General features: G+C 32.1%; 1 protein-coding gene across 1 annotated transcript in view; it reads left to right on the top strand.

Moving 5' to 3' along the window:
• sli (slit guidance ligand) overlaps positions 1–22846 on the top strand; it is a 183202-nt gene that overhangs the window by 155902 nt on the left and 4454 nt on the right. The window contains 10 exon segments of the mRNA XM_075313673.1: positions 16130–16287; positions 16443–16596; positions 16657–16875; positions 16951–17022; positions 19502–19870; positions 19930–20001; positions 20059–20202; positions 20272–20795; positions 20857–21854; positions 21919–22075. Coding sequence (XP_075169788.1) covers positions 16130–16287; positions 16443–16596; positions 16657–16875; positions 16951–17022; positions 19502–19870; positions 19930–20001; positions 20059–20202; positions 20272–20795; positions 20857–21854; positions 21919–22075 — 2867 coding nt within the window.

The raw sequence follows: 22846 nt of genomic DNA, 5'->3' as shown, positions 1-22846 counted from the left end.
AATCATGTCTAATAATATCAAATTATATATAATTATATCTGCTCAGATATGGTTGTAGATATAAATAGATCTACGGAGATATGTTATGTATAGTGCTATATATGATTGGATCTGATTCAAGATCTCATTATATATGTTGTTATATCTATTTATATCAGTCATATCTGGTAAGATCTAATTATATATCTTCATATATGACATCATATCTAATTATATATACTATATATAGCTCCATATCTAATTATATATATCGCGTTAAATCATGAACCAGCTGTGTAACACGGATAAAAAAATATTTGAATATGTTTGTGTGTAAAAATAATGTGTTTGTTACGAGAATACTAACGTGATATACTTGGTTACAAGCACGTATGTTTCGCACATCAAACAAGTGGTGAACATAACCAAACAATCTTTATATGTTGTGACAGTTTCAAGAAACCCTTTTAAATATCAGTTTGAAGTGTCTTCATAAAATGCTTAACTTTCAGACACAACTGTCTTTTTGTTTTCAAAAATGTAACCCCATAACTATCACCATTAGAAACGCCTGTTGTTATTAAATTTGAAAAAAAAAATATATCAAATATTTGATAATGCGAGTTTCATATTTTTATTTCATATAAAAATCTCATTTTTCGAGGAAGATAAAGAAGGTAAGTTTATTGTTTTGTTCCTATTTTTATATATTAAATATTTTCTCTGTTTTAGGAGGATGAATTTGTGGTAGTCCAGGAAAAGATTAAAAGAAGACAGTGGAGCAATGTAAAGATTTGTGACCAGGCCATATCCGAAGTTGCGATAGAAGGAAGTATTATCCAATTTCAAAAAGAATACAAATTTGGAGATGATTTGGATTGTGAACCGGATACATTCCCGTGCAATTATTCATAGTATGGTATTTGGAGCTTCGCACAAACCATTCAATACAGCGCTGGTTTAAATTATTGGGTACGAGAAGCAAATTTTGGTAAGTATATGTATTATTTGCAAATATATCTTTAAATATGTTAGACTGATAATTCTTCTGTATATTTTATATTTTTCAGAGTTTTCATACCGAGTAGTCAAATAAAGGAATTGCGAGACTCATTTAAAGAAATGTTTGCAGAGAGCAATGTACTAACGCCTTGGGAAATGCCAGAACCCTTGGTGGCTATGTATATATATTTTGTTTTTGCTGTTGTTGTTTTTTTTTAATTCGTAGACTTTTATACCTAGACTTACATATAATGTACATATGTTTGATCCAACTTATAATATTAAATACTCTTTTCACTATAAAACCATTAAATAAATCTTTTTTATTAATTACTGTAATTTCACTAATTTTGGAAATTTGTAGATAAAATTATATATAATTAGATATATTAACATCTAATTATATCAAATTAGATATAATTAGATGTGGGCCAAATTTGAGATCTGGTCAGATCTAATTCCTTTAGAATTAGATCTGATCAGATATTACCATTTTTCGGATCTGTCCAGATCTGCCTACATATACTATCATATCTAATCAGATATGGCAGAAGATCTAATAATATCTGGCCAGATCCACCAATTTTTACACGGGTCAGTATTTTCCAGAGAGTTTCGAATTGGGACCAATTAGAAAGTTCATTTTATTGGCTTGGATATCAAGTGCTTTTCGTTTCGTTTTGATATGGGTTCCCCATTTCAGTTTGCTATCTAAGTACAATCCAAGATATTTAACGTTTTTCTTTTGTGGAATATCTATTTGATTCATTTTCACAGGTGGACAAGTTGAATGATTTAATGTAAATGTGACATGGGTAGATTTCGACTCATTCGCTTTTATGCGCCAGTTGTTTAGCCTTACTTACTTAAAGTATTTAAATAATTCTGTAGTAAATTACTCGCATTTTCCGCATTGATGTCTACTAGCGGTATCATCCGCAAAAGTTCCAATGACAGTAGATTCTGATTCAGGCAGATCTGATGTAAGTAGTACATATAAAATAGGACCCATAACGCTCCCCTGGGGAACGCCCGCCCTAATAGATCTCAGTGTGCTCATCTCATCATTATCTTGTACACAGAATAATCGGTTTTGAATATAGGATTTTATAAACAAATAATAGTTTATTGGAACAAGCGATTTGACTTTGTATAGTACACTGAAAAAACAGTGAACCCTTTTCCATTGCAAAATGAACTAATCTGTAGGAATATTGACCATGATTTAGCCCTTAAGATTTTTTTAAACTTGTCTAGTTTATAAGTCTCTTAAATTTTAGTTCATTATGACCATGTGGAACAGAGAATAGTTCATTTGAACACGCTGTTTGGACATTTTGACTTATCCTTTTTTATTCATCGTAGGTAATTTTTTCACATATCTTGCTGAAAAAAATGGAAGCAATAATGAAAATTGTTAAAAATTAACACCATGTAATGAAATATAATTTTTTAATTCTTCATTTTAGCTTGTAACTTACCATATGTGGGGGCATTTTATCAAATGGTGTAAGGAATTCAACTTTTCTTTGGAAAACATATATCATAAAATTTGTACCTGAAACAATTAGAGAAATAATTAAGTATTCTATAAACTCACAAAACTGTGTTGTTATTGATGTGAAGGATATAATAAAATAAATATTCTAGTTGAAAGAAAGCCAAAGTTTTAATATAAAACTTACCAATTATCTATTAAATTGTACGCTGAGGGGAAATATAAAAAGTTGTCGAAATTTATTTGGGTTACTCTGAAATTAAATATTTATTTTTTACATTAAATAAAATTATGAAATAGGTTTCCAAAAAATCTAATTAAAAAAAAATAATAATATGCATAAAAAACCAAATATTCTGGTTAACCCTAGACAGTCATCATTCGTCAAAATGACGACAGGTAATTTCATTTTTGATGTAAAATGCATTTAGTCTACTGGGAAATGGTAAATTTAAGTTATACTAATTCGACCGATTTATAAATTTTTGTTTTATACTAATTAAAACCAAATTGAAGAAGAAAATAAATTCAAGTTTGCTTCACTTTTTCGCTTACGATGAAAATTATAGCTTCTTGAAATGATCCGTAGTGAAAATTACGAAGGATGACGTTAATGTACAAAAAATAAGGATGACTTCCATAGTTAAAAGAAAGTTAAAGAATCCTTACCAATTCACTATTAAATTACAAGCAAAGGAGTACCAAATTTTTTTCCAAATTTTTAAGGGGTTATTCTGAAATTAAATATTTGTTTTTTACATTAAAAATATTACATTGGTTTCCAAAAAATTTGATTAAAGAAATACTAAAATAAGGTATTAAAAACCTGCAATTTTGATGATAAAAAGGTCATAAAAACGTAAATATTCTAGTTGAAAGAAATCCAATTTTTAAAAGAAAACATACCAATTCTCTATTTTTAAATAAATTTGTTCGAATCTATCTGGAGTGGCTCTGAAATTAAATATTGCTTTTACAACAAAGAAAATCATTAAACTGGTTTCCAAAAAAATTAATTAACAAATAATAATATACATAATTTTTTTTAAATAAAGCCATATTAATAAAATACTTACCAATTTATGACTATGAGATATAACAAAAATTTTCCAAATTCATCTGGAATTGAATATTAATTTTTTACATTGAATAATAAAAAATTCAATACACTTTCAATTTCAACATATTTTCCTAAATATTCTTAATAACACTTTTCTAAACTACCTATAAAATATTAGTAACTTTCATTTAAAAGGTTTAATAAACAAACACCAATATATGTCTTAAAAATCCAAAATATTCCATGCCTTTATATTCCCTTGTTGCATACCTGCTTAAAAGATGCAACAGCCCACGCCAACGGCAACTATACAACTGAAGCATGCCAAACAAAACCAAGCAAAGCCAAAACATTGCTACAACAACAAAAACACATGTGCCTTTATTGAAAACAACATCTCATCCAGCCAAATAAACCATCCGCGAATAACAAACACACACACAAACCACTAAATGAAAAACAATAAAAACAAACCCACGCTCATGTATACAGAACATACCCAGCCCTCGCTACCATTTCTCATTAATGCATTACTCTCACTCAAACTAAACTCAAGTAACATCATCTTTAAATTCATCACATTCCACTATGCCGATAAAGATATATATCTGTACTATGCATTAGTTCATCGCATCTGCTGACATTTTACTCTAAGAATAATATTCGTAAAGGCACACCAGTTTATAAACGATGAAACGTTTAACTTAAAATTTGCAAAAACTTCATGAAATGTTATCTACCATTTTTGACGAAAATGTCTATAAATTTAATTACATGTGAACTAAAAATATTTCATTGGGTAATTTTCTACCAACAATTATTAACTATAGGAATTGTCAGTAAGAAATTGCTATCCACTTTCAAGTTCATTTTTCGTAAAAAATATTTTCTCATACAAAAAATCTTATAGTAAATTGCACTTATTATTTAGAAAGTACTTTACATTTCACAAGTAGTTTTATGGCATATCAAAAGAATTTTTAACTAAAAGTTAAGAAATTTTTTAAGGAAATTTCCATCGTATTTTGTATGCCATGAACTAAACGATTGCTACTTAGAATTTGTAAAATTTCCTTTCGAGTAGTTAATTTTCGTTGAAGATACGAAAAATGAACTAAAATTCTGGAAAATTCTTGTAATAAATTATTGTAAAAATCTTCTTAATTTTACGAGACACTTTTTTTCTGTGTAGGCCATCTTGCCATACTTTGTCAAATGTTTGTGAAATATCTAGAAACGCATATGTACAGTAATGTCTCGATTCAAAAGCTAGATTTATTTTTTCCACCAAGCGATGTACTTGCACGGACGAAAAAGACTGTTTTTCATATGTTTGGGTATAAACATTATATGTTTGGAACTCAAATTTTTAAACACAATATTTTTGAGTGCATATGTTAATATGTTAGAACATATTATGTTTGGGACATAAAATGTTTGTAAATATAATATGCTTGGATGCAAACATATATTAATTTAGAAATAGCCCATAAACATATATGTGTTTACAAAGGGAGACAAAGTGTATGCTGGAAGTAAAATAATGAAAGTAACCAATTGGCGCATTACAAATATATATACACAAAGAAAATTTCATTAAATATAGGAAAAATACTATGTGTGAATATAAACAAGTATAAATTTACATATTATGAGTAAACATATATATGTTGTGATATAAGACTTCGCCAAAAATTGTATATGCTTAAGTAAAATATTAAAATTCATTCGGAACCAAGATAAAATATATTTGAAAAAAAGAGCATGAGTTTTGTTTATCATTTTCGCATTACGGGCACAATTTTTTTGTTTCGTCAAAACAAATCGGAACGTAGGACGAGTAAGTCAAAATATTCAAACAAAGGTAATTAAAGGGATCTTCATAAAAACTAACGAAAGGGCACTATACACTGAACAAAAAGCATGTCCTGTTCCAAGGATTGTGTCTCCACTTTAACAATTTTGATATTGATTCCGAACCAAAGAAGCGGCGAATACAAGTAAGGATGCTTTTAAGACACAATTCTCTTTTAAATGGGGTTTTGTGTACTTGACTCTACGAAGCACATTTCAATTTTTCGCTTTTTCAGCTTTTTTGCATATGCTATAAAATGTCCGTTAAAAACAAGACTTCCAGTAGAAATTATGCTATGTTTCAAGTAAAAAATGTCTTTAAAATAAAGTATTGAAAAACATATCCTATTTTTGAATGATTTTTGCCTTGTAGTCAAGATGCAAAAATGTAACAAATTTAAAGACAGTTTCATTAATTTTAAAGAATTTTTCTGAATTATTAAAGTCAAGTTGACCTTAGTCCAAAATTTGTTCTTTCATGTTATGATACCCATTTTTAAGCCAAATCACTTAATTATAACAACAACACGACATCATTGAAAGTATCGACCTTTGAAGATCTATAAAAACAAAGATTAGTTCCTCTTTACTAATGAGTAGTCCAAGAGGAGTTGACAGATTTTTTTCGAAAATAAAAGCGGGCATTGAGTTCGAGAATAACATTACAATATTATAACAGAATAACATTACAACTTTTTCCGGTAAATTGTATTATAACATGGTGGGGAAAGATCCAAAGCAACAATTGAATAAGTTTATTTCTTTTAAAAGAAATTATTAAAGAAAAGTAAAAGGGTAAACATGGCCATTTTAACGTGATAATGCCAATTTATACCGGCCTTAAGAATTAAATTAAGTACAAAATTATTCGTTAATAAAAATTCATATTTATTTGTATTTCTAAATTAATGGTGTTACATGCTAGCAAACAATTGTTCACACCAAAATAAATTTATGTGCTGTTTTAAAATTACTGTTTAGAATTTAAATATAATGTGCTTTTGAATGGTTATCGTTAACCTTAGGATTCGATGGAAAAATATTTATATATACTCGACTTCACGTTCTTCTTTTGTAAGAGTTTTTGAATTTCTTCGAAATTTTTAAACTTGTATACAAAAACCTTTATTTGTTACACAATTTTTATTGTTGCAATAAAAAAATAATATTTGATTTGAACTCAGTCCATTTCGTTTATATCAAGCACTTTTCTTTTCTGACTTTAAGTCTTTTATAAAACACACTTTACAATTTCGTAGTAAAAATTTAATATAATAGTATGTAATGCTGAACACCTTTTCGGGAACTTCCGAACGTATCTGGAATATATGTAAAAAATATATTAAAAAAAAAAAAACAAAAAAAAAATGGTGTTGGTCGAAGCAGGGATCGAACCCAGGTCCCCCGTCACGCAAGGCGGACGACCAACCACTGCTCCACGCTTCCAACAAATGTATGTTTAACAATGTTATGTTGTTAAACAATGTTCTGTTTGCATCGGCTCGTGGGCGCCGCAAGCTATGCTATATAAATATAACTTATAACGATAATTATCTCTTGATGACCATAACAGCTACGTAGCCCAGTGGTTAGTGTGCTGGCTTACTAAATGTGTGGTCCGCTGTTCGAATCCCCGTCCGGCAAAAGGTAAAATTTAAAAAAAATATAAAATATAATAATTTCTTCTAAAATGTTTGTATTACAGAAAAAGGTGCTAAAAACTAAAAAACTCGTGGAAGTGAGAAAAATGTGAGGGAATATACAATTAGGCAGAAAAAAATTTGAGCTCAATCTTCTTTGGGAGAAAATTCTTCTAATTTGGGTTCAAAATGTTTCCAAACATATTATATGTTCACATAAGAACATATACTTTTTTGGAAGACAACATTATTGAATTTGGATGGAAAAATACAAAATGTTTGGAACTTAGACTACCCAAAAATGTATATGCTTGAAGCAAAATATGTTTGGGAGTATATGTTACAGAAGCGATTTTGTTTTTGAGGGTGTGCTCGATTGTTCCGTGATTCTACCTGAATCCAAACTGGTGATGTGGTATAATTTTATTTTCTTCAATTATTGACATTAATCTTTTAAGGAAAAGAGACTCCAGAAGTTTAGATAATACAGGCAGTAAACTGATTGGTCGATAAGAATTCACTTGGTCAAATGGCTTACCACAATAATAGCAAAAATCATTCAAAAATATGTTTTTCAATACTTTATTTTAAAGACATTTTTTACTTGAAACATAGCATAATTTCTACTGGAAGTCTTGTTTTTAACGGACATTTTATAGCATATGAAAAAAAGCTGAAAAAGCGAAAAATTGAAATGTGCTTCGTAGAGTCAAGTACACAAAACCCCATTTAAAAGAGAATTGTGTCTTAAAAGCATCCTTACTTGTATTCTCCGCTTCTTTGGTTCGGAATCAATATCAAAATTGGTAAAGTGGAGACACAATCTTTGGAACCGGGCATGCTTTTTGTTCAGTGTATAGTGCCCTTTCGTTAGTTTTTATGAAGATCCCTTTAATTACCTTTGTTTGAATATTTTGACTTACTCGTCCTACGTTCCGATTTGCTTTGACGAACAAAAAAATTGTGCCCGTAATGCGAAAATGATAAACAAAACTCATGCTCTTTTTTCAAAATATATCTTGGTTCCGAATGAATTTTCTCTCCGAATACTCATTTTAATATTTTACTTAAGCATATACAATTTTTGGCGAAGTCTTATATCACAACATATATATGTTTACTCATAATATGTAAATTTATACTTGTTTATATTCACACATAGTATTTTTCCTATGTTTAATGAAATTTTCTTTGTGTATATATATTTGTAATGCGCCAATTGGTTACTTTCATTATTTTACTTCCAGCATACACTTTGTCTCTCTTTGTAAACACATATATGTTTATGGGCTATTTCTAAATTAATATATGTTTGCATACAAGCATATTATATTTACAAACATTTTATGTCCCAAACATAATATGTTCTAACATATTAACATATATGTCCCAACATATTATGCTAGTTTATGAACATTATATGTTTGCACTCAAAAATATTGTGTTTAAAAATTTGAGTTCCAAACATATAATGTTTATACCCAAACATATGAGAAACAGTCTTTTTCGTCCGTGCAGGTGTTTGAATCATAGAAATTTGTGCAACTTTCCATTGCAGAGGAATAAAGTTGTAAGTTAGACAGGCGTTAAATATAAATGTGATACAATCAATACCTTCTTTGGAAGCTCCTTCAGAACCTTTGGGGTTATTAAGTCATAACCCGGAGCTTTACCAAGTTTTAGAGATTTTATAGCTTGTGTAATTTCGCTTTTAGTGAATTTTTTAATTGGCAAATCGAGTTGATGAGTTTGATCTAAAAAAGTTTGAATATATTCTGGAGTGTCTTCGCAACTGTTGGGAGTGAATACATTGTACAAATGGTCAGCGCAGCGTCATTTTTGGTTGAGCAGGTTTTGTATCATTAAATTTGTTCACAGAAAAAAATTCCGTAGTTAAACTAACGCTAAATTTAACTTATTTTTATTGGAAAAAATTATTTACTTGTAGTTAAATTTTATTATTTTTATCGCAATTTTCTACAGCTAAATGAAATCTTACTTTTTTAAATATGTCTCAAATTTTCATGAATTAAACGTGAGTATAAAGTTCAATAACCGTACACATAAGTTCAATATGAACTAAAACAAATTAACATTTTCGTACTATTCCCAAAAATAGTAAGAATGAACTACTACTCGTATATGGTTAAAATGGTCATGATTTGGCGCCAATGATTTTCTTCTTTACTTTTAGTTCATTTTTTCTTCTATGATATGATGTAATTTCGTGAACTGCAGTTAAAAAGTACAACATGGCATTAAAATTTCCTGTTTTTTTTTTTTTTTTTTTTTTTTTTTTTTTTTTTTTTATTTAAGTCTATAGATACAATATCCTTACAGACTAATAATAATACTACATAACATATATACAACAATAAAAAAAAATGGGAAGTATATTATAAATTATCATTCATTCATTCAAATAAAGAATCATTTTACGTTTTAGCATATTTCTATCCTCAGAAAGATTAATAATATGATAATACTTATTAAAATCATCACATAGGTGGCGAAGAGAATCATTATTTGCAAACTCTCTTTGGAAGTAAGTTATACTTAATAAACGGAAGTTCCTTGTTGGTCTAAGAGGTACAGTTAGACTAATACGACTCAAAATAAAACTCGAAATAATTTTCCCATGTATAATATTCATAATAAACGTGATATTTAACATTTTTCTTCGACTAATTAATGACGGAAGTTTAATTTGTTCAAGTCTATATTTTTATGAAGGTAGTGTAAGATATGTCCATCCTCGTTTTCTCAGGCAAAAAATAAGGAATTGTTTTTGAACTGATTCAATTTTATCCGAATATATTTTATAAACAGGGTCCCATATAACTGAGCCATATTCTAGGGTAGTACGAACAAGAGAAATGTACAGACTTTTAGTGACACAGTGATCATCAAATTCTTTACACCATCTCTTCATGAAACCAAGCGAGCTGTATGCTTTATTAATCATCATAGTTAAATGTTGTTTAAAATTTAATCTATTATCTAAAAGAATACCAAGATCAAGAAAAGTCTCAACCCTATCAAGTTCACGACTGTAAAGAAAGTAACTACACGCTCACAAAAAATCGCTTCTGTAACATATACTCCCAAACATATTTTGCTTCAAGCATATACATTTTTGGGTATTGCCCAAACATTTATATGTTTGATCTCTTCCAATATATAATATGTTTGAAAGCATATTGGTCTAAACAATATATGTTTGGGTAGTCTAAGTTCCAAACATTTTGTATTTTTGCATCCAAATTCAATAATGTTGTCTTCCAAAAAACAATATGTTATTATGTGACCATATAATATGTTTGGAAGCATTTTGCACCCAAAAATATTATATGCTTAAAAAAAGTTCTCCAAAACAATATTGTGCTCAAAATTTTATTTATTTATTTATATATTTACAATCAAAATGAATTATGAAAATAAACAGGTAATATAGGTGCTAACAACATAGGTTTTCAACCTGAATGCTCAAAATTTTGTTTCTGCCCAATTGTATATTCCCCGACATCTTTCTCACTTCCACGAGAGTTTTTAGTTCTTAGCACCTTTTTCTGTAATACAAACATTGTAGAAGAAATTATTCAATTTTTTTTTATTTTATTTTACCTTTTGCCGGACGGGGATTCGAACAGCGGACCACACAGTTTGTAAGGATCAAAGAAGTAGCTGATCAATTGCCCAAGGAAAAATAAAATGTTAATTTTGTAATAACAAGCAACAACCACCAACTTAATTCAATATCGCTCCCTGTTAAATAGCGCTCCAAGCTACTAAACACATATATGTTAATAGGCTATTTCTAAATTAATATATGTTTGCATTCAAGCATATTATATTTACAAACATTTTATGTCCCAAACATAATATGTTCTAACATATTAACATATATGTCCCAAACATGTTATGCTAGTTTATGAACATTATATGCTTGCACTCAAAAATATTGTGTTTAAAAATTTGTTTTCCAAACATATAATGTTTATAGCCAAACATATGAAAAACAGTCTTTTTCAACCGTGTAGTATCAATGCGTTTAACTCTATAAAATGACATATGCTTACACTTTGAGATATTTAATTTCATCAAATTTATATCACACCACACTAAGAAATTGTCAAGATCAGACTGTAATAGAGTTTGGTCAATAGGGTCATTAAATGAATAGAAGATTTTGACATCATCAGCATACATTAATACATGTGCATTTTTAATCACAAAGGGTAAGTCATTTATAAAGATTGTAAAGAGGACAGGTCCACTACAGGTCCAACTACTACTCGTATATGGTTAAAATGGTCATGATTTGGCGCCAATGATTTTCTTCTTTACTTTTAGTTCATTTTTTCTTCTATGATATGATGTAATTTCGTGAACTGCAGTTAAAAAGTACAACATGGCATTAAAATTTCCTGGTTTTAACAACGCTTTGTGGAAATCTGAAAATGTGGAATAAAATTTAGTTCAATTTTCGTGCGTGGTAGTTCATTCTTCCTATAAGTTTCCATTATTAGTCGTTCACTTTATTTACAACGACTAAATTTCTTGCTAAAATACAGAACCACTACCCACTTTTGTATTCACACATTTTAAAAATTTTGAATCCATTTTCGTCACTTTTAGACATAAAATCAAAATATCTGCCTTGCCTTCATGTTCAAACTGCCGTCATGTTGAAACAATTGCCAAATTTTCCACTAAAGCTGAGTACTAGGTTCAGTTTTCAAGCTGAAAACCAGCTTATTTTCACGGTTACTTTTTTTAATCAATTAATTTCGATATATTAAATGGTTCGCAATCAATACATTGGATATTTTCCATCCATAATTTGAAGAGACTTGATAAAAATGTTATCATCTTCATATATATGTTTGCACTTTTAATTTAGTGTTTTGGTGAAAAACACGAACATAGTACTCACCTGTGTTGATAAACTCTTTTATATTAATATTCATAAACATTTTTATTTTTAATTATTTAATTAGTTATTGTTAATCATATTTTCAGCTTTTGTTAATGTTTATTCCTGTTTGTTTGGGTAAACAAAATTTGTTTTAGGTTGGAGGCGTAACGAAATTGATACATTTTTTGGGGGGCGCGAAGCAAATTGGGTTGGGAAGCTCTGTTTTAGAGGGAGTTTCTTATTTAAGTTTTGCTGACTTGATATTTAAAGTAATGCCAGTTAGTTTTCTTAGTATGAAGTTTGCATTTATGATCTTTTTCGATTCGTTGTGTATGCAAGGTTAAGAAAACTGGGGAGTGATCTGAAGACAAGTCTTCGCTACATTCACATTTTACAGATTCAATCGGGATACCCTTTGAAATGAAGAAGTCTATCAAATCAGGCAATTTATTTAAATCAGTAGGCCAATAGGTCGGTGAATATGGAGAAATTGTCTCTAATCTAAGCTCTTTGATTGCCAAATACAATTGTCTGCCTTTGGGCGTCGTGAGACGTGACCCCCAAACGGTATGCTTCGCATTATAGTCACCACATGCTAGAAACCTATTTCCAAGAGTTTCTAAGTGTATCCTGGTGGACTATATACCGAATATATAGTAACAGGACCCTGTAATTGCGTTCAGGATAATGCTTAATTGTTTCTTTGATAAGGATTCCGGATCCACCACTCGCCTCCCACTAGGGTGCATAGTATGGTAAAAATTGTATTTTGGAATGGAAAAATGGTGCTTATCAGTAAAATGCGTTTCAGATATAAGTAAAATATCCACTTTGTTATATAAAAGTTTTTTTTTTTTTCAATGTATGCTGGGCAAGGACATTTGCATTCCAGAATATTATTTTCAGATAATCCATTGTTAATATTATTGCTCAGGGTTGCAAGGTAAGTTTTGTGCTTATATTCGTAAGCAGAGTTGACATTTGTTGCATAAGCAAGGTTAAATTTTTCAGCATATCGTTAGCTTAATGTGTAAAAGTGCTAAGTCAAATTTTTGAAATTTTACAGGAGAGGCAAAAAACTTAATAAATTGTGAAATAAACCTATTTTCTAAAAATTGTAAATGCTATTTTCTAAAAATTGTAAATCCATAAATGCTATCAATATCGCACACAAACAATTGCTATTAAATTTTTTAACAAAGCCTCAACTTAAATTTGATTTAGCACGTGTATTTTAACAGGTGCTGACTTAGCACTTTTACCCATCATTACCAAACAGAAATAAAAACAGATATTTAATATATTTTTTATGGTAAACTATGTATTTTTGAATTATCTGTCGATCTGCATCTTAATCCATTTTTTTTGTAAAAGGTTGACTTAGCACCTTTACACATTAAGCTAACGATATCTGGAATTTCAGACAGTTTATTTGATTCAGTGGTTTGTGTATTGCTTGATTGGGGTTCAGTGCATTGTTGATTGTTTAATATATATTTTAGTTAACTGAATTGCCAGCAAAAACTAGGTAACCACAACTCATTACAATTTGCATTACCAGTAGTAAATCAGTAATTACTTCTCAGTAATTTGTGATGATTGCTCTTAATATGTAATGCAATTGACGGATAATGACTTAATAAAATTGAAAACATCATTACATAATTAAGGATAAATATCAACATAATTGATTTACTTAAAAAAATTAAAACCAATATATAATGTAACAGTAATTCTGAAGATTTTCCAAGTATTTCATAATAATGGTGTTTTAAATGGATGACTTTGCTATATTATATGGTTGTTTAGTGAGTTTTGTAGTTTAGTCATGACATTAATTTGCGTTTAATGCTGAAATTCTGGCGTTTATGCATATGTATATGTAATGGACCAAATTTTGTTATGATCATTTCATTATTTTCACAACAATAGCTGAAAAAATTAATGTCATGAGTCCAAAGATTTTTTTTCTTAAAATACGAATGTGAGTTTTGCTTAGCATAGAAGAAGCATTTCTCTGATATACCGATAAACTTTTTATTGAAGTTATTTTGACCTTGCAGTTAAGTGATTCGAGCCACCGTGGTGCAATGGTTAGCATGCCCGCCGTGGGTTCGATTCCTGCTACGACCGAACACCAAAAAGTTTTTCGGCGGTGGATTATCCCACCTCAGTAATGCTGGTGACATTTCTGAGGGTTTCAAAGCTTCTCTAAGTGGTTTCACTGGAATGTGGAACGCCGTTCGGACTCGGCTATAAAAATGAGGTCCCCTGTCATTGAGCTTAACATGGAATCGGGCAGCACTCAGTGATAAGAGAGATGTTCACCACTGTGGTATCACAATGGACTGAATAGTCTAAGTGAGCCTGATACATCGGGCTGCCACATAACCTAACCTAAGTGATTCGACTTGAAAATGGTATTTTTACATGAAATAAAATTTTGTTTGAAAAAAGAAACGAAAAAGTTCAAATTCGTCTCCTAGTATGAACTATTCAGAATTTAAAAGAGAATTATATCTTACATGTGTCCTTACTACAATTGTCCGTTTCTTTGGCTCGGAATCAATACCAAAATCATTAGTGTATAGGCAAAATCTTTGAAACCGGACAAGCTTTGTTTCAGCGTAGAAAACTAGGTTTTATATGATTAAAAAACTATACTTGTACGCAACGTATGTGTATACAATTATACATAATTTTCAAAACCTAGTTGTTAGAAAAGCGTTAATTTACTTTATGAGTTCCTATTCAAGTAGTGTTCATCTTACAGCATTGGTCCATTAGAATCGGTTTTTATTTTCGAGATGTAAACTACGAATAACTGATTACATATTATACACTAATTATTTCATGACCGAAGGTATGCCTGGGGTGAAGTATTTTTCCTCCTAGGACATGCGTATGTAAATGTAATCCGGATCGATGCCAATTAATAAGTGGTTATTACTTTTTAAGTAGGATTACCTACAAGATTACCGGGTAATAAGAATTGTTGCTGGGTTGTAATCAATATTCTTTTTGAGAACGCTCTGACGTCCTCGTTTTGATATAGTTAAATCCTGCTGATTTCGAAAAGTTGCATAACTATCGCAGCTAAAATTTTCCAATTGGTCTAGAGAAGGATCATCGACAAGGATTTGAACAAAAGTTCACCCTGAACCAAGCATCATAACGAAAATTGAATCGGTTTTTTGTCTTCCCGCATTTTGCCCTTTTGTGTTCAATTTTGAACAATAATTTCGTAATTTTGTTTTAAATATTTTAGATATTCAAGTGTAAATTTTTGGTTATGTGGTAAAGAAAGTTATGACATTTGTCTTCTTTTCGGAATCAAATATAGAGCAGATCCTGGTTTTTGAAACAAAAATAGAAAAACGTTTTTCTTCTTCATAAGCAGCAAAGCGGGAAATAGAACTTCACTTTGAAAACTGTTCGCGACAATTTAGAAAGTCACAGAGTGCATTGATAGTAAAAATGCTGAAAATTGCTTAGAGAAGGAATATGAATACTAGAGCAAAATGTTATTTTTTGAGGGTGACCATGGAACATTTTTGTCGCAAAAATGTTGTTTTCTCGGCAAACATATACATGGTTGCCAAAATCAATAACATAATTTTTGAAAAGATATAATGGTTCCGGCAACCATGTTACATGTTCCCCATCCAACAATAACATTTTGCTCTCGAAACATTGTTTAGATATTAGATATTCTTTCTCAGGGTGAATAAACTATATTTTCTGGATCTGAAAGTATTTTTTATCGCATTTTTTCAGTGTTTTCGAGTGAAATGCGAAATATTAAAGTAGGATAACATTTGAAGAACTGATGTGAAATGAATGTACTGGATGTTTGAAAGAATGTATTCCAGCTATTCGTTGTTTCTGATTGCATTTTGATTAACTTCCGAGTCTAAAATTTATTTTTTTAAGGAAAAGTATTTTCGAATGCACTTTTTTTTGAGTGTATTTAATATTTCTTACGAGTTTTTAGGCGAGGGCTACGCTAATTTATGGCAATGTATAGAATTTCGATTCTCGTACAATTTGTATTTTTTTTATTTCTTTTATTTTATCGGTGTTGTTGCCGTTATTCTCTTTTAAGAAAGCGAAGAATATGCTACAAAATAACACTTAACATTCCACTTAAAGAGTATCATCTTATCGTTCACCCACAGGCATCTGGCAAAGAATCCTTTTATTTGTGATTGTAATCTAAGATGGTTGGCCGACTACTTACACAAAAACCCCATCGAAACAAGTGGTGCTCGGTGCGAATCTCCTAAGCGGATGCATCGTCGACGTATCGAGACATTACGGGAGGAGAAATTCAAGTGTGAGTTGTTATTCGATTTGTTTATCATCAATAACATAATTTCAACTTTCTAAATGTGGCAGACATGCATTGTTTCACACTTGCCCATATGGAATATAAGCCAATCTGTCTTTCAATGAGTAATACAAATCTTTAACTTTCTTGTCGACTCTCAGGTTCTTGGGACGAAATGCGAATGAAACTTTCTGGAGAATGTCGTTTGAATACGGACTGTCCTGCTCTTTGCCAATGTGACGGTTCGGTAGTGGATTGCTCTGGTCGAAACCTTAAGGAAATTCCGCGTGACATACCCTTACACACCACCGAATTGTAAGTAATTCTCCATTTATAATTCTAATTGGAACTTACGGTTTTCTTCGAAATGTATAGATTGTTGAACGACAATGAATTGGGTCGTATCACTTCGGATGGTCTGTTCGGTCGGCTGCCGCACCTTATTAAATTGGACATGAGACGAAATCAAATCAGCGGAATTGAGGCAAACGCCTTTGAGGGTGCCTCGCACATACAGGACCTACAACTGGCCGAGAACAAAATCAAAGAGATCTCCAACAAAATGTTTTTGGGTTTACATCAATTAAAAACTCTGTAAGTGTTCCTCATGGTATACCCAATTAATCTAATTACATGCTACTAATGTATCCATTGTGCTTCTCTCAACAGAAATCTATACGACAATCAAATTTCGTGTGTAATGCCGGGATCCTTTGAATTTCTAACGTCGCTCACCTCACTGTAAGTACAAGCACTTATTCAAACACATCAGCAAAAATAAAATGTACATGCGGATGTGTGCACAAGCATCCATTTATTTTATATGAGCATGTTTGGAAAATGGATGTTCATGTGTTTATCATCACTTTCATTTGAAGTGGTAAAACCAGGAAAACTCCTACGACTTGAAGGGTGTGTGTTTGTCGGGGGAATTGGTTAGGAGGTCTTACTTAATTGCAACTACTTAAACGTGTACTCTGATCGAATTAAATTGAGGTTAATGGGTTTTGTTCGATTGCTCCGTGTGATTTTTAACTAAATTGTTATGTGGAAAACGACGACGTCTTTTTGCTATCTCCATGCATTAGGTCGCCAATATGAATAGTCAAACTACTGAGTAAAACATTTTTATAGCATGCATGGAATACATACAAAGACCGAAATTACAACCCCCCATGGCAATCGCACCACCAGCATATCACTTTCTTCATTGAATTTAGTTGGAAAGTTTGAGAGATGCACACAATCACACCAATATCATGCCTTGAACTAATTGCGGCCCCATATATTCTTAATATATGGCACTGGTTTCAATACTCTTGGAGCAGGGAATCACCACGCCTGTCGTTACAAAAAAACTTCATATCTCCATTGAAATAAAATATAAGCACCACCATTGCCCCTCACGCAGAGAAGAAGCACGGTTATCACGATCATATTCGAAGAGCAAAATAATGGAATGACGACCATGTAAAATTTCCACCGTAACCATGTTCACCCGTGAACATAGATCTAAGAAACACATTGTCCTCATCTGAAATGTTATGGTATTGATGACAAGATTTTTTTTTTTTGAATTAAAAGAAAATTGTCACCATCTAAAATGTTATGATATTCGTCAAAAATTATTTTTCTCACGGGAGCCACAGTGGTGTTAGTATGCCCGCCTTGCATACAATCCCAACATCGACCAACCACCACTAAGCCCTACCTATGAAAATCGTCTCTGTAACATATGCTGCCAAACAAGCATATATATTTTCAAAGTTTTTAAAACAAAAATTGTTTGTTCTGTGCAAACATATTATGTTTCACCCTAAGCATATCTTTTTTAAGGCTCAAATAGTCAATTCCCTTTTTATTTTTCAAACAAATCTGTTCATGAATTTGTAATGCTTAATCTTATTACTAGTTCTTGGTCAGAAAATATCGGCTTAGTCGTAACCCGACTCGTTTAATTCTAATAGTTAGACTTCAACATTTAAAATTTTTGGGGTGCCTCGCTCATTTGGCACATACATACGGAAAATGAATGACACATACGGAAAATGAATGGAAGCACATTTATCCACAATAAAATATGTCTCTCAAGTAGGGCACAATTTGCTCGCATTTGATTCACTCACTGTGTTGGTCTAATTGTCTCAGTCTTTATCTTTTTCTCTATTCTTTCTCGCTCCCTGACGTTCCTAAACATATATATGTTTATACGAAATTTCTAAATTATGTCCCAAACATGTTATACTAGTTCATGAACACAATGTAAGCATATAGCATTTAAAAATAATGTGCTAAAAATTTAAGTTCTAAACATATAATTTTTACACCGAAACATATGAAAACCAGTCTTTTTTGTCCGTGTACAAATTCATTGACTGAATATTCATTGACAAATTTCGTGTATACATGTATATGCTAAAAGATTCTGATCTAAGAGAAAGGGAGAGAGCGTAAGGAAAAGAAATAAAGAATAATGTAGAAATAAAGCTTTGGATCAAAGTTGGTTTTTATGAGCCTCTAAAAATTTTTCGGTTTTGAGCGCTTTTTGCAATTTTCGCATGGTCATAGCTCGAAAACTGCTGTGCTTTTTTTTGTAGTCTTTAGCAAAGTTGTACCTCTTGACTCGGCCAACAAATATGACTCAATCGACGAATCGACACAATTTTTGCCTTCTTCATTAGAAGGAATATGCTAATCAGCCAGGTCATACGTCATCGATCGGAACAAGTGGTAATCAAAGGGAGCAATGTCTGGGCTATACGACGGGTGGAGCATGTCTCCTCATTCTAGTGTTTCCAAATAATTTTTACGGGATTTGAAACATGCGTTTTCGTGCTGCAAATCCACCCTATTGTACCTTTCCAAATATTGTGGTCGTTTATAATGCAATGATCGGCTCAAACGCATCAATTGAGTTCGATACAAAGCTCCTGTGATATTTTCTATCGGTTGCAGTAGTTCTTAGTACACCTCACAAATACAAATCATAAGACTTATTCCATGCCAAGACGTGGCCGGTGTAACCATATGATTTTTTTCGCTTGGGATTGTCGTAATGGATCAACTTTTCATTACTAATAACGATGCAAAGTAAAGAATATTTCCTTTGTTGCCTTTGGAGAAACTGTTCGCAAGCTTCCCACAAATGCTGTTATGTGGGCACGAAATGTATTTTATTGATTCCATTTAATCTAAATATTTATATTACGAACCGTTTCAGAAATCTGGCTTCAAACCCTTTTAATTGCAATTGTCACTTGGCGTGGTTTTCTGACTGGCTACGCAAAAGAATCCTATCGGGAGGTGCTGCTCGTTGTGCCATTCCGGCGAAAGTTCGTGATGTACAAATTAAAGATTTACCCCATAACGAATTCAAATGCACTTCCGAAAACAATGACGGATGTTTGGGTGATGACTACTGTCCCCCAATGTGCACTTGTACTGGAACTGTTGTGCGCTGTTCTCGAAACAATTTGACGGAAATACCCCGTGGAATTCCAAGTGAAACATCTGAGCTATACTTGGAGTCCAATGAAATAGATATGGTGCACCACGACCGTATTCGTCACCTAAAATCACTTTCAAGGCTGTAAGTATGAACTTGCACATTCAATATTTTAGAATTTCATAATATCCATTTGAATACAGGGATTTGAGCAATAATAAAATAACTGTGTTATCGGATTACACATTTGCAAATCTAACAAAATTGTCCACATTGTAAGTAGAGTAAACGTATTTGACAGATTGGGTTGTTGATTCATTCATTATTTACAGAATAATATCGTACAACAATCTGCAGTGTTTGCAACGTCATGCTCTAGCTGGTTTGAATAATTTGAGAGTATTATCTTTGCACGGGAATCAAATATCTATGATGCCGGAGGGCTCATTTGAAGATCTAAAATCTTTAACCCACATGTAAGATAGCAACCGAAAGTCGAAGAGAAAAGTTTTATAATTTGTATTGATAACCGTTTCGCTTTGCAGAGCCCTAGGAAGTAATCCACTATACTGTGACTGCACCCTGAAATGGTTTTCCGATTGGATCAAACTTGACTACGTTGAACCGGGTATAGCGAGGTGTTCGGAACCGGAACATATGAAAGATAAATTAGTTCTTTCAACTCCGTCGCACAATTTTGTTTGTAAAACCAAAGTCAGTAACGAGATATTGGCCAAATGTGATGCATGCTTCACATACCCCTGTCAGAACAAAGCAAAATGTGTGTCGCTTCCTCAGCGAGACTACAAGTGTCTGTGTCAACCTGGTTACCATGGAAAGCACTGTGAATTCATGATAGACGCTTGCTATGGAAATCCTTGTCGAAATAATGCAACATGTACTGTACTTGAAGAAGGTCGGTTTAGTTGCCAATGTTCACCAGGATATACCGGAGCTCGTTGTGAAACGAATATCGATGACTGTTTAGGTGAAATCAAATGTCAGAACAATGCAACTTGTGTTGATGGCATCGAATCGTATACTTGCGAGTGCCAACCAGGTTTCACAGGTATTTTCAAAATTTCTTCGAGTGTTATACTATAGATGACTGGCTTTCATTCTTTTTTCAGGCGAGTATTGTGATACAAAAATTAAATTTTGCAGTTCTGAATTCAATCCCTGTACGAATGGCGCCAAATGCCAGGACCATTTTTCACACTACACGTGTGAATGTATGCCAGGATTCCATGGAATAAATTGTACTGACAATATCGATGATTGTCAAAACCATATTTGTCAAAATGGAGGAACTTGCGTCGATGGTATTAATGACTATATTTGTATGTGTCCCGACGATTTCACTGGCAAATACTGTGAGGGTCACAATATGGTATCTATGATGTACCCACAAACATCGCCATGTCAAAATCACGAATGTAAGCATGGTGTTTGTTTCCAACCAAATCCTTCGGGCTCCGATTATTTGTGCAAATGTCATCCGGGATATACTGGAAAGTGGTGTGAGTATCTGACGAGTATCAGTTTCGTGCACAATAACTCCTACGTCGAAATGGAACCACTGCGTACTAAGCCGGACGCTAATGTGACTATCGTGTTTAGCACGTCAGAGCAGAACGGAATCCTTATGTATGATGGGCAGGATGCTCATTGGGCCGTGGAACTTTTTAATGGTAGAATACGTGTTAGCTATGATGTTGGTAATTATCCTGTGTCGACAATGTACAGTTTTGAGATGGTAGCCGACAGCAAGTACCATTCAGTTGAACTTTTGTCTATCAAGAAGAATTTTACCCTGAGAGTGGATCGCGGTTTAGCTAGATCCATTATCAACGATGGTTCCAACGAATATTTGAAGCTAACAACACCACTCTATTTGGGTGGTCTTCCACCAGAACCAGCTCAACAAGCTTATAAAAACTGGCAACTTCGTAACCTTACAAGTTTCAAGGGATGTATGAGAGAGGTGTGGATTAACCACAAACTAGTCGATTTTGAAAATGCTGCACGACAACAAAAAATCACACCAGGATGTGCTCTCTTAGAAGGGGAGAACGCTGAAGATGATGAACGAGATTTCATGGATGAAACTCCTCACATTAGTAAAGAGGTATGTTTTAATTGCTCCGTTAAATTATTTGATAATATGTTCGACGATATTTTTTTATTGATAGGTGGATCCCTGTGAAAACAATAAATGTCGTCGTGGAAGTCGGTGTGTACCAAACTCTAGTTCGAGAGATGGTTACCAATGCAAATGCAAACATGGCCAAAAAGGACGTTACTGTGATCAAGGTGAGGGCACCACGACTGAGCCCCCAACAAACACCGGTATTAATCATTCATTTTCTCACGCATTACTAACAATTCCCAAATCTGAATCCATATCGAAGATTAGTCTTAAAACTTCATCGCGTTTTCTATAATCACTTTTAAGAAAAATATGTGAGATATGGAAGACATAGGTTAGATTAGACTGTCCCAAATATATTTTATTAATTTTTGGTTATCGTAGTTCTCTAATGCTCCCTTATTTTCACGAACCGTGATTAATAGAGTATAGATACTCACGAACAGGTATCACGCTCACGAAAATTATGTTGTCACCAATGAAGATATGGTCAAAATCATATTCATTCATACATACGGTGAAATACTAGAAAATCACGAATAATCATCATGAAGTCAAACAGAAATACTTAATAAAAACCAAAGTAACAGAAACAGTGAAATAAAATGTTTATAATCAATAAAATATATTTAAATATGTTCTGGACTGTTAAAGTCATTCCTTAAAATCAAATTACAAAAGGAAGAAATATCCAGCAGAAACTAGCAACCAAAAAAGTCGAAGTCTCCGTTTTGTAATTGGCAAATTCCTCCAAATGAATTTTGACTCAAAATCTCAAAATCTTCGATGATGGCTAAAATTGGCCAATGGACTTTTAACGAAAAGAAAACAAACATATGGTGAATATGAATGTGTAAAATTATCCGGTTAAATCGGAAAGGCGACTTTTGAAATTAAGACGACCTTTCCAAATTTTCACAAACTCGAAAACTCTAAATTTTTTCTGAGTATTATACAAACGCTAGAGTAAC

Source organism: Haematobia irritans, chromosome 5, assembly GCF_050003625.1.
Source record: "Haematobia irritans isolate KBUSLIRL chromosome 5, ASM5000362v1, whole genome shotgun sequence".
Taxonomy (NCBI): Eukaryota; Metazoa; Arthropoda; class Insecta; order Diptera; family Muscidae; genus Haematobia; species Haematobia irritans.
Note: the sequence above shows the minus strand (reverse complement) of the source record. Positions and strands in the feature narration are given on the sequence as shown.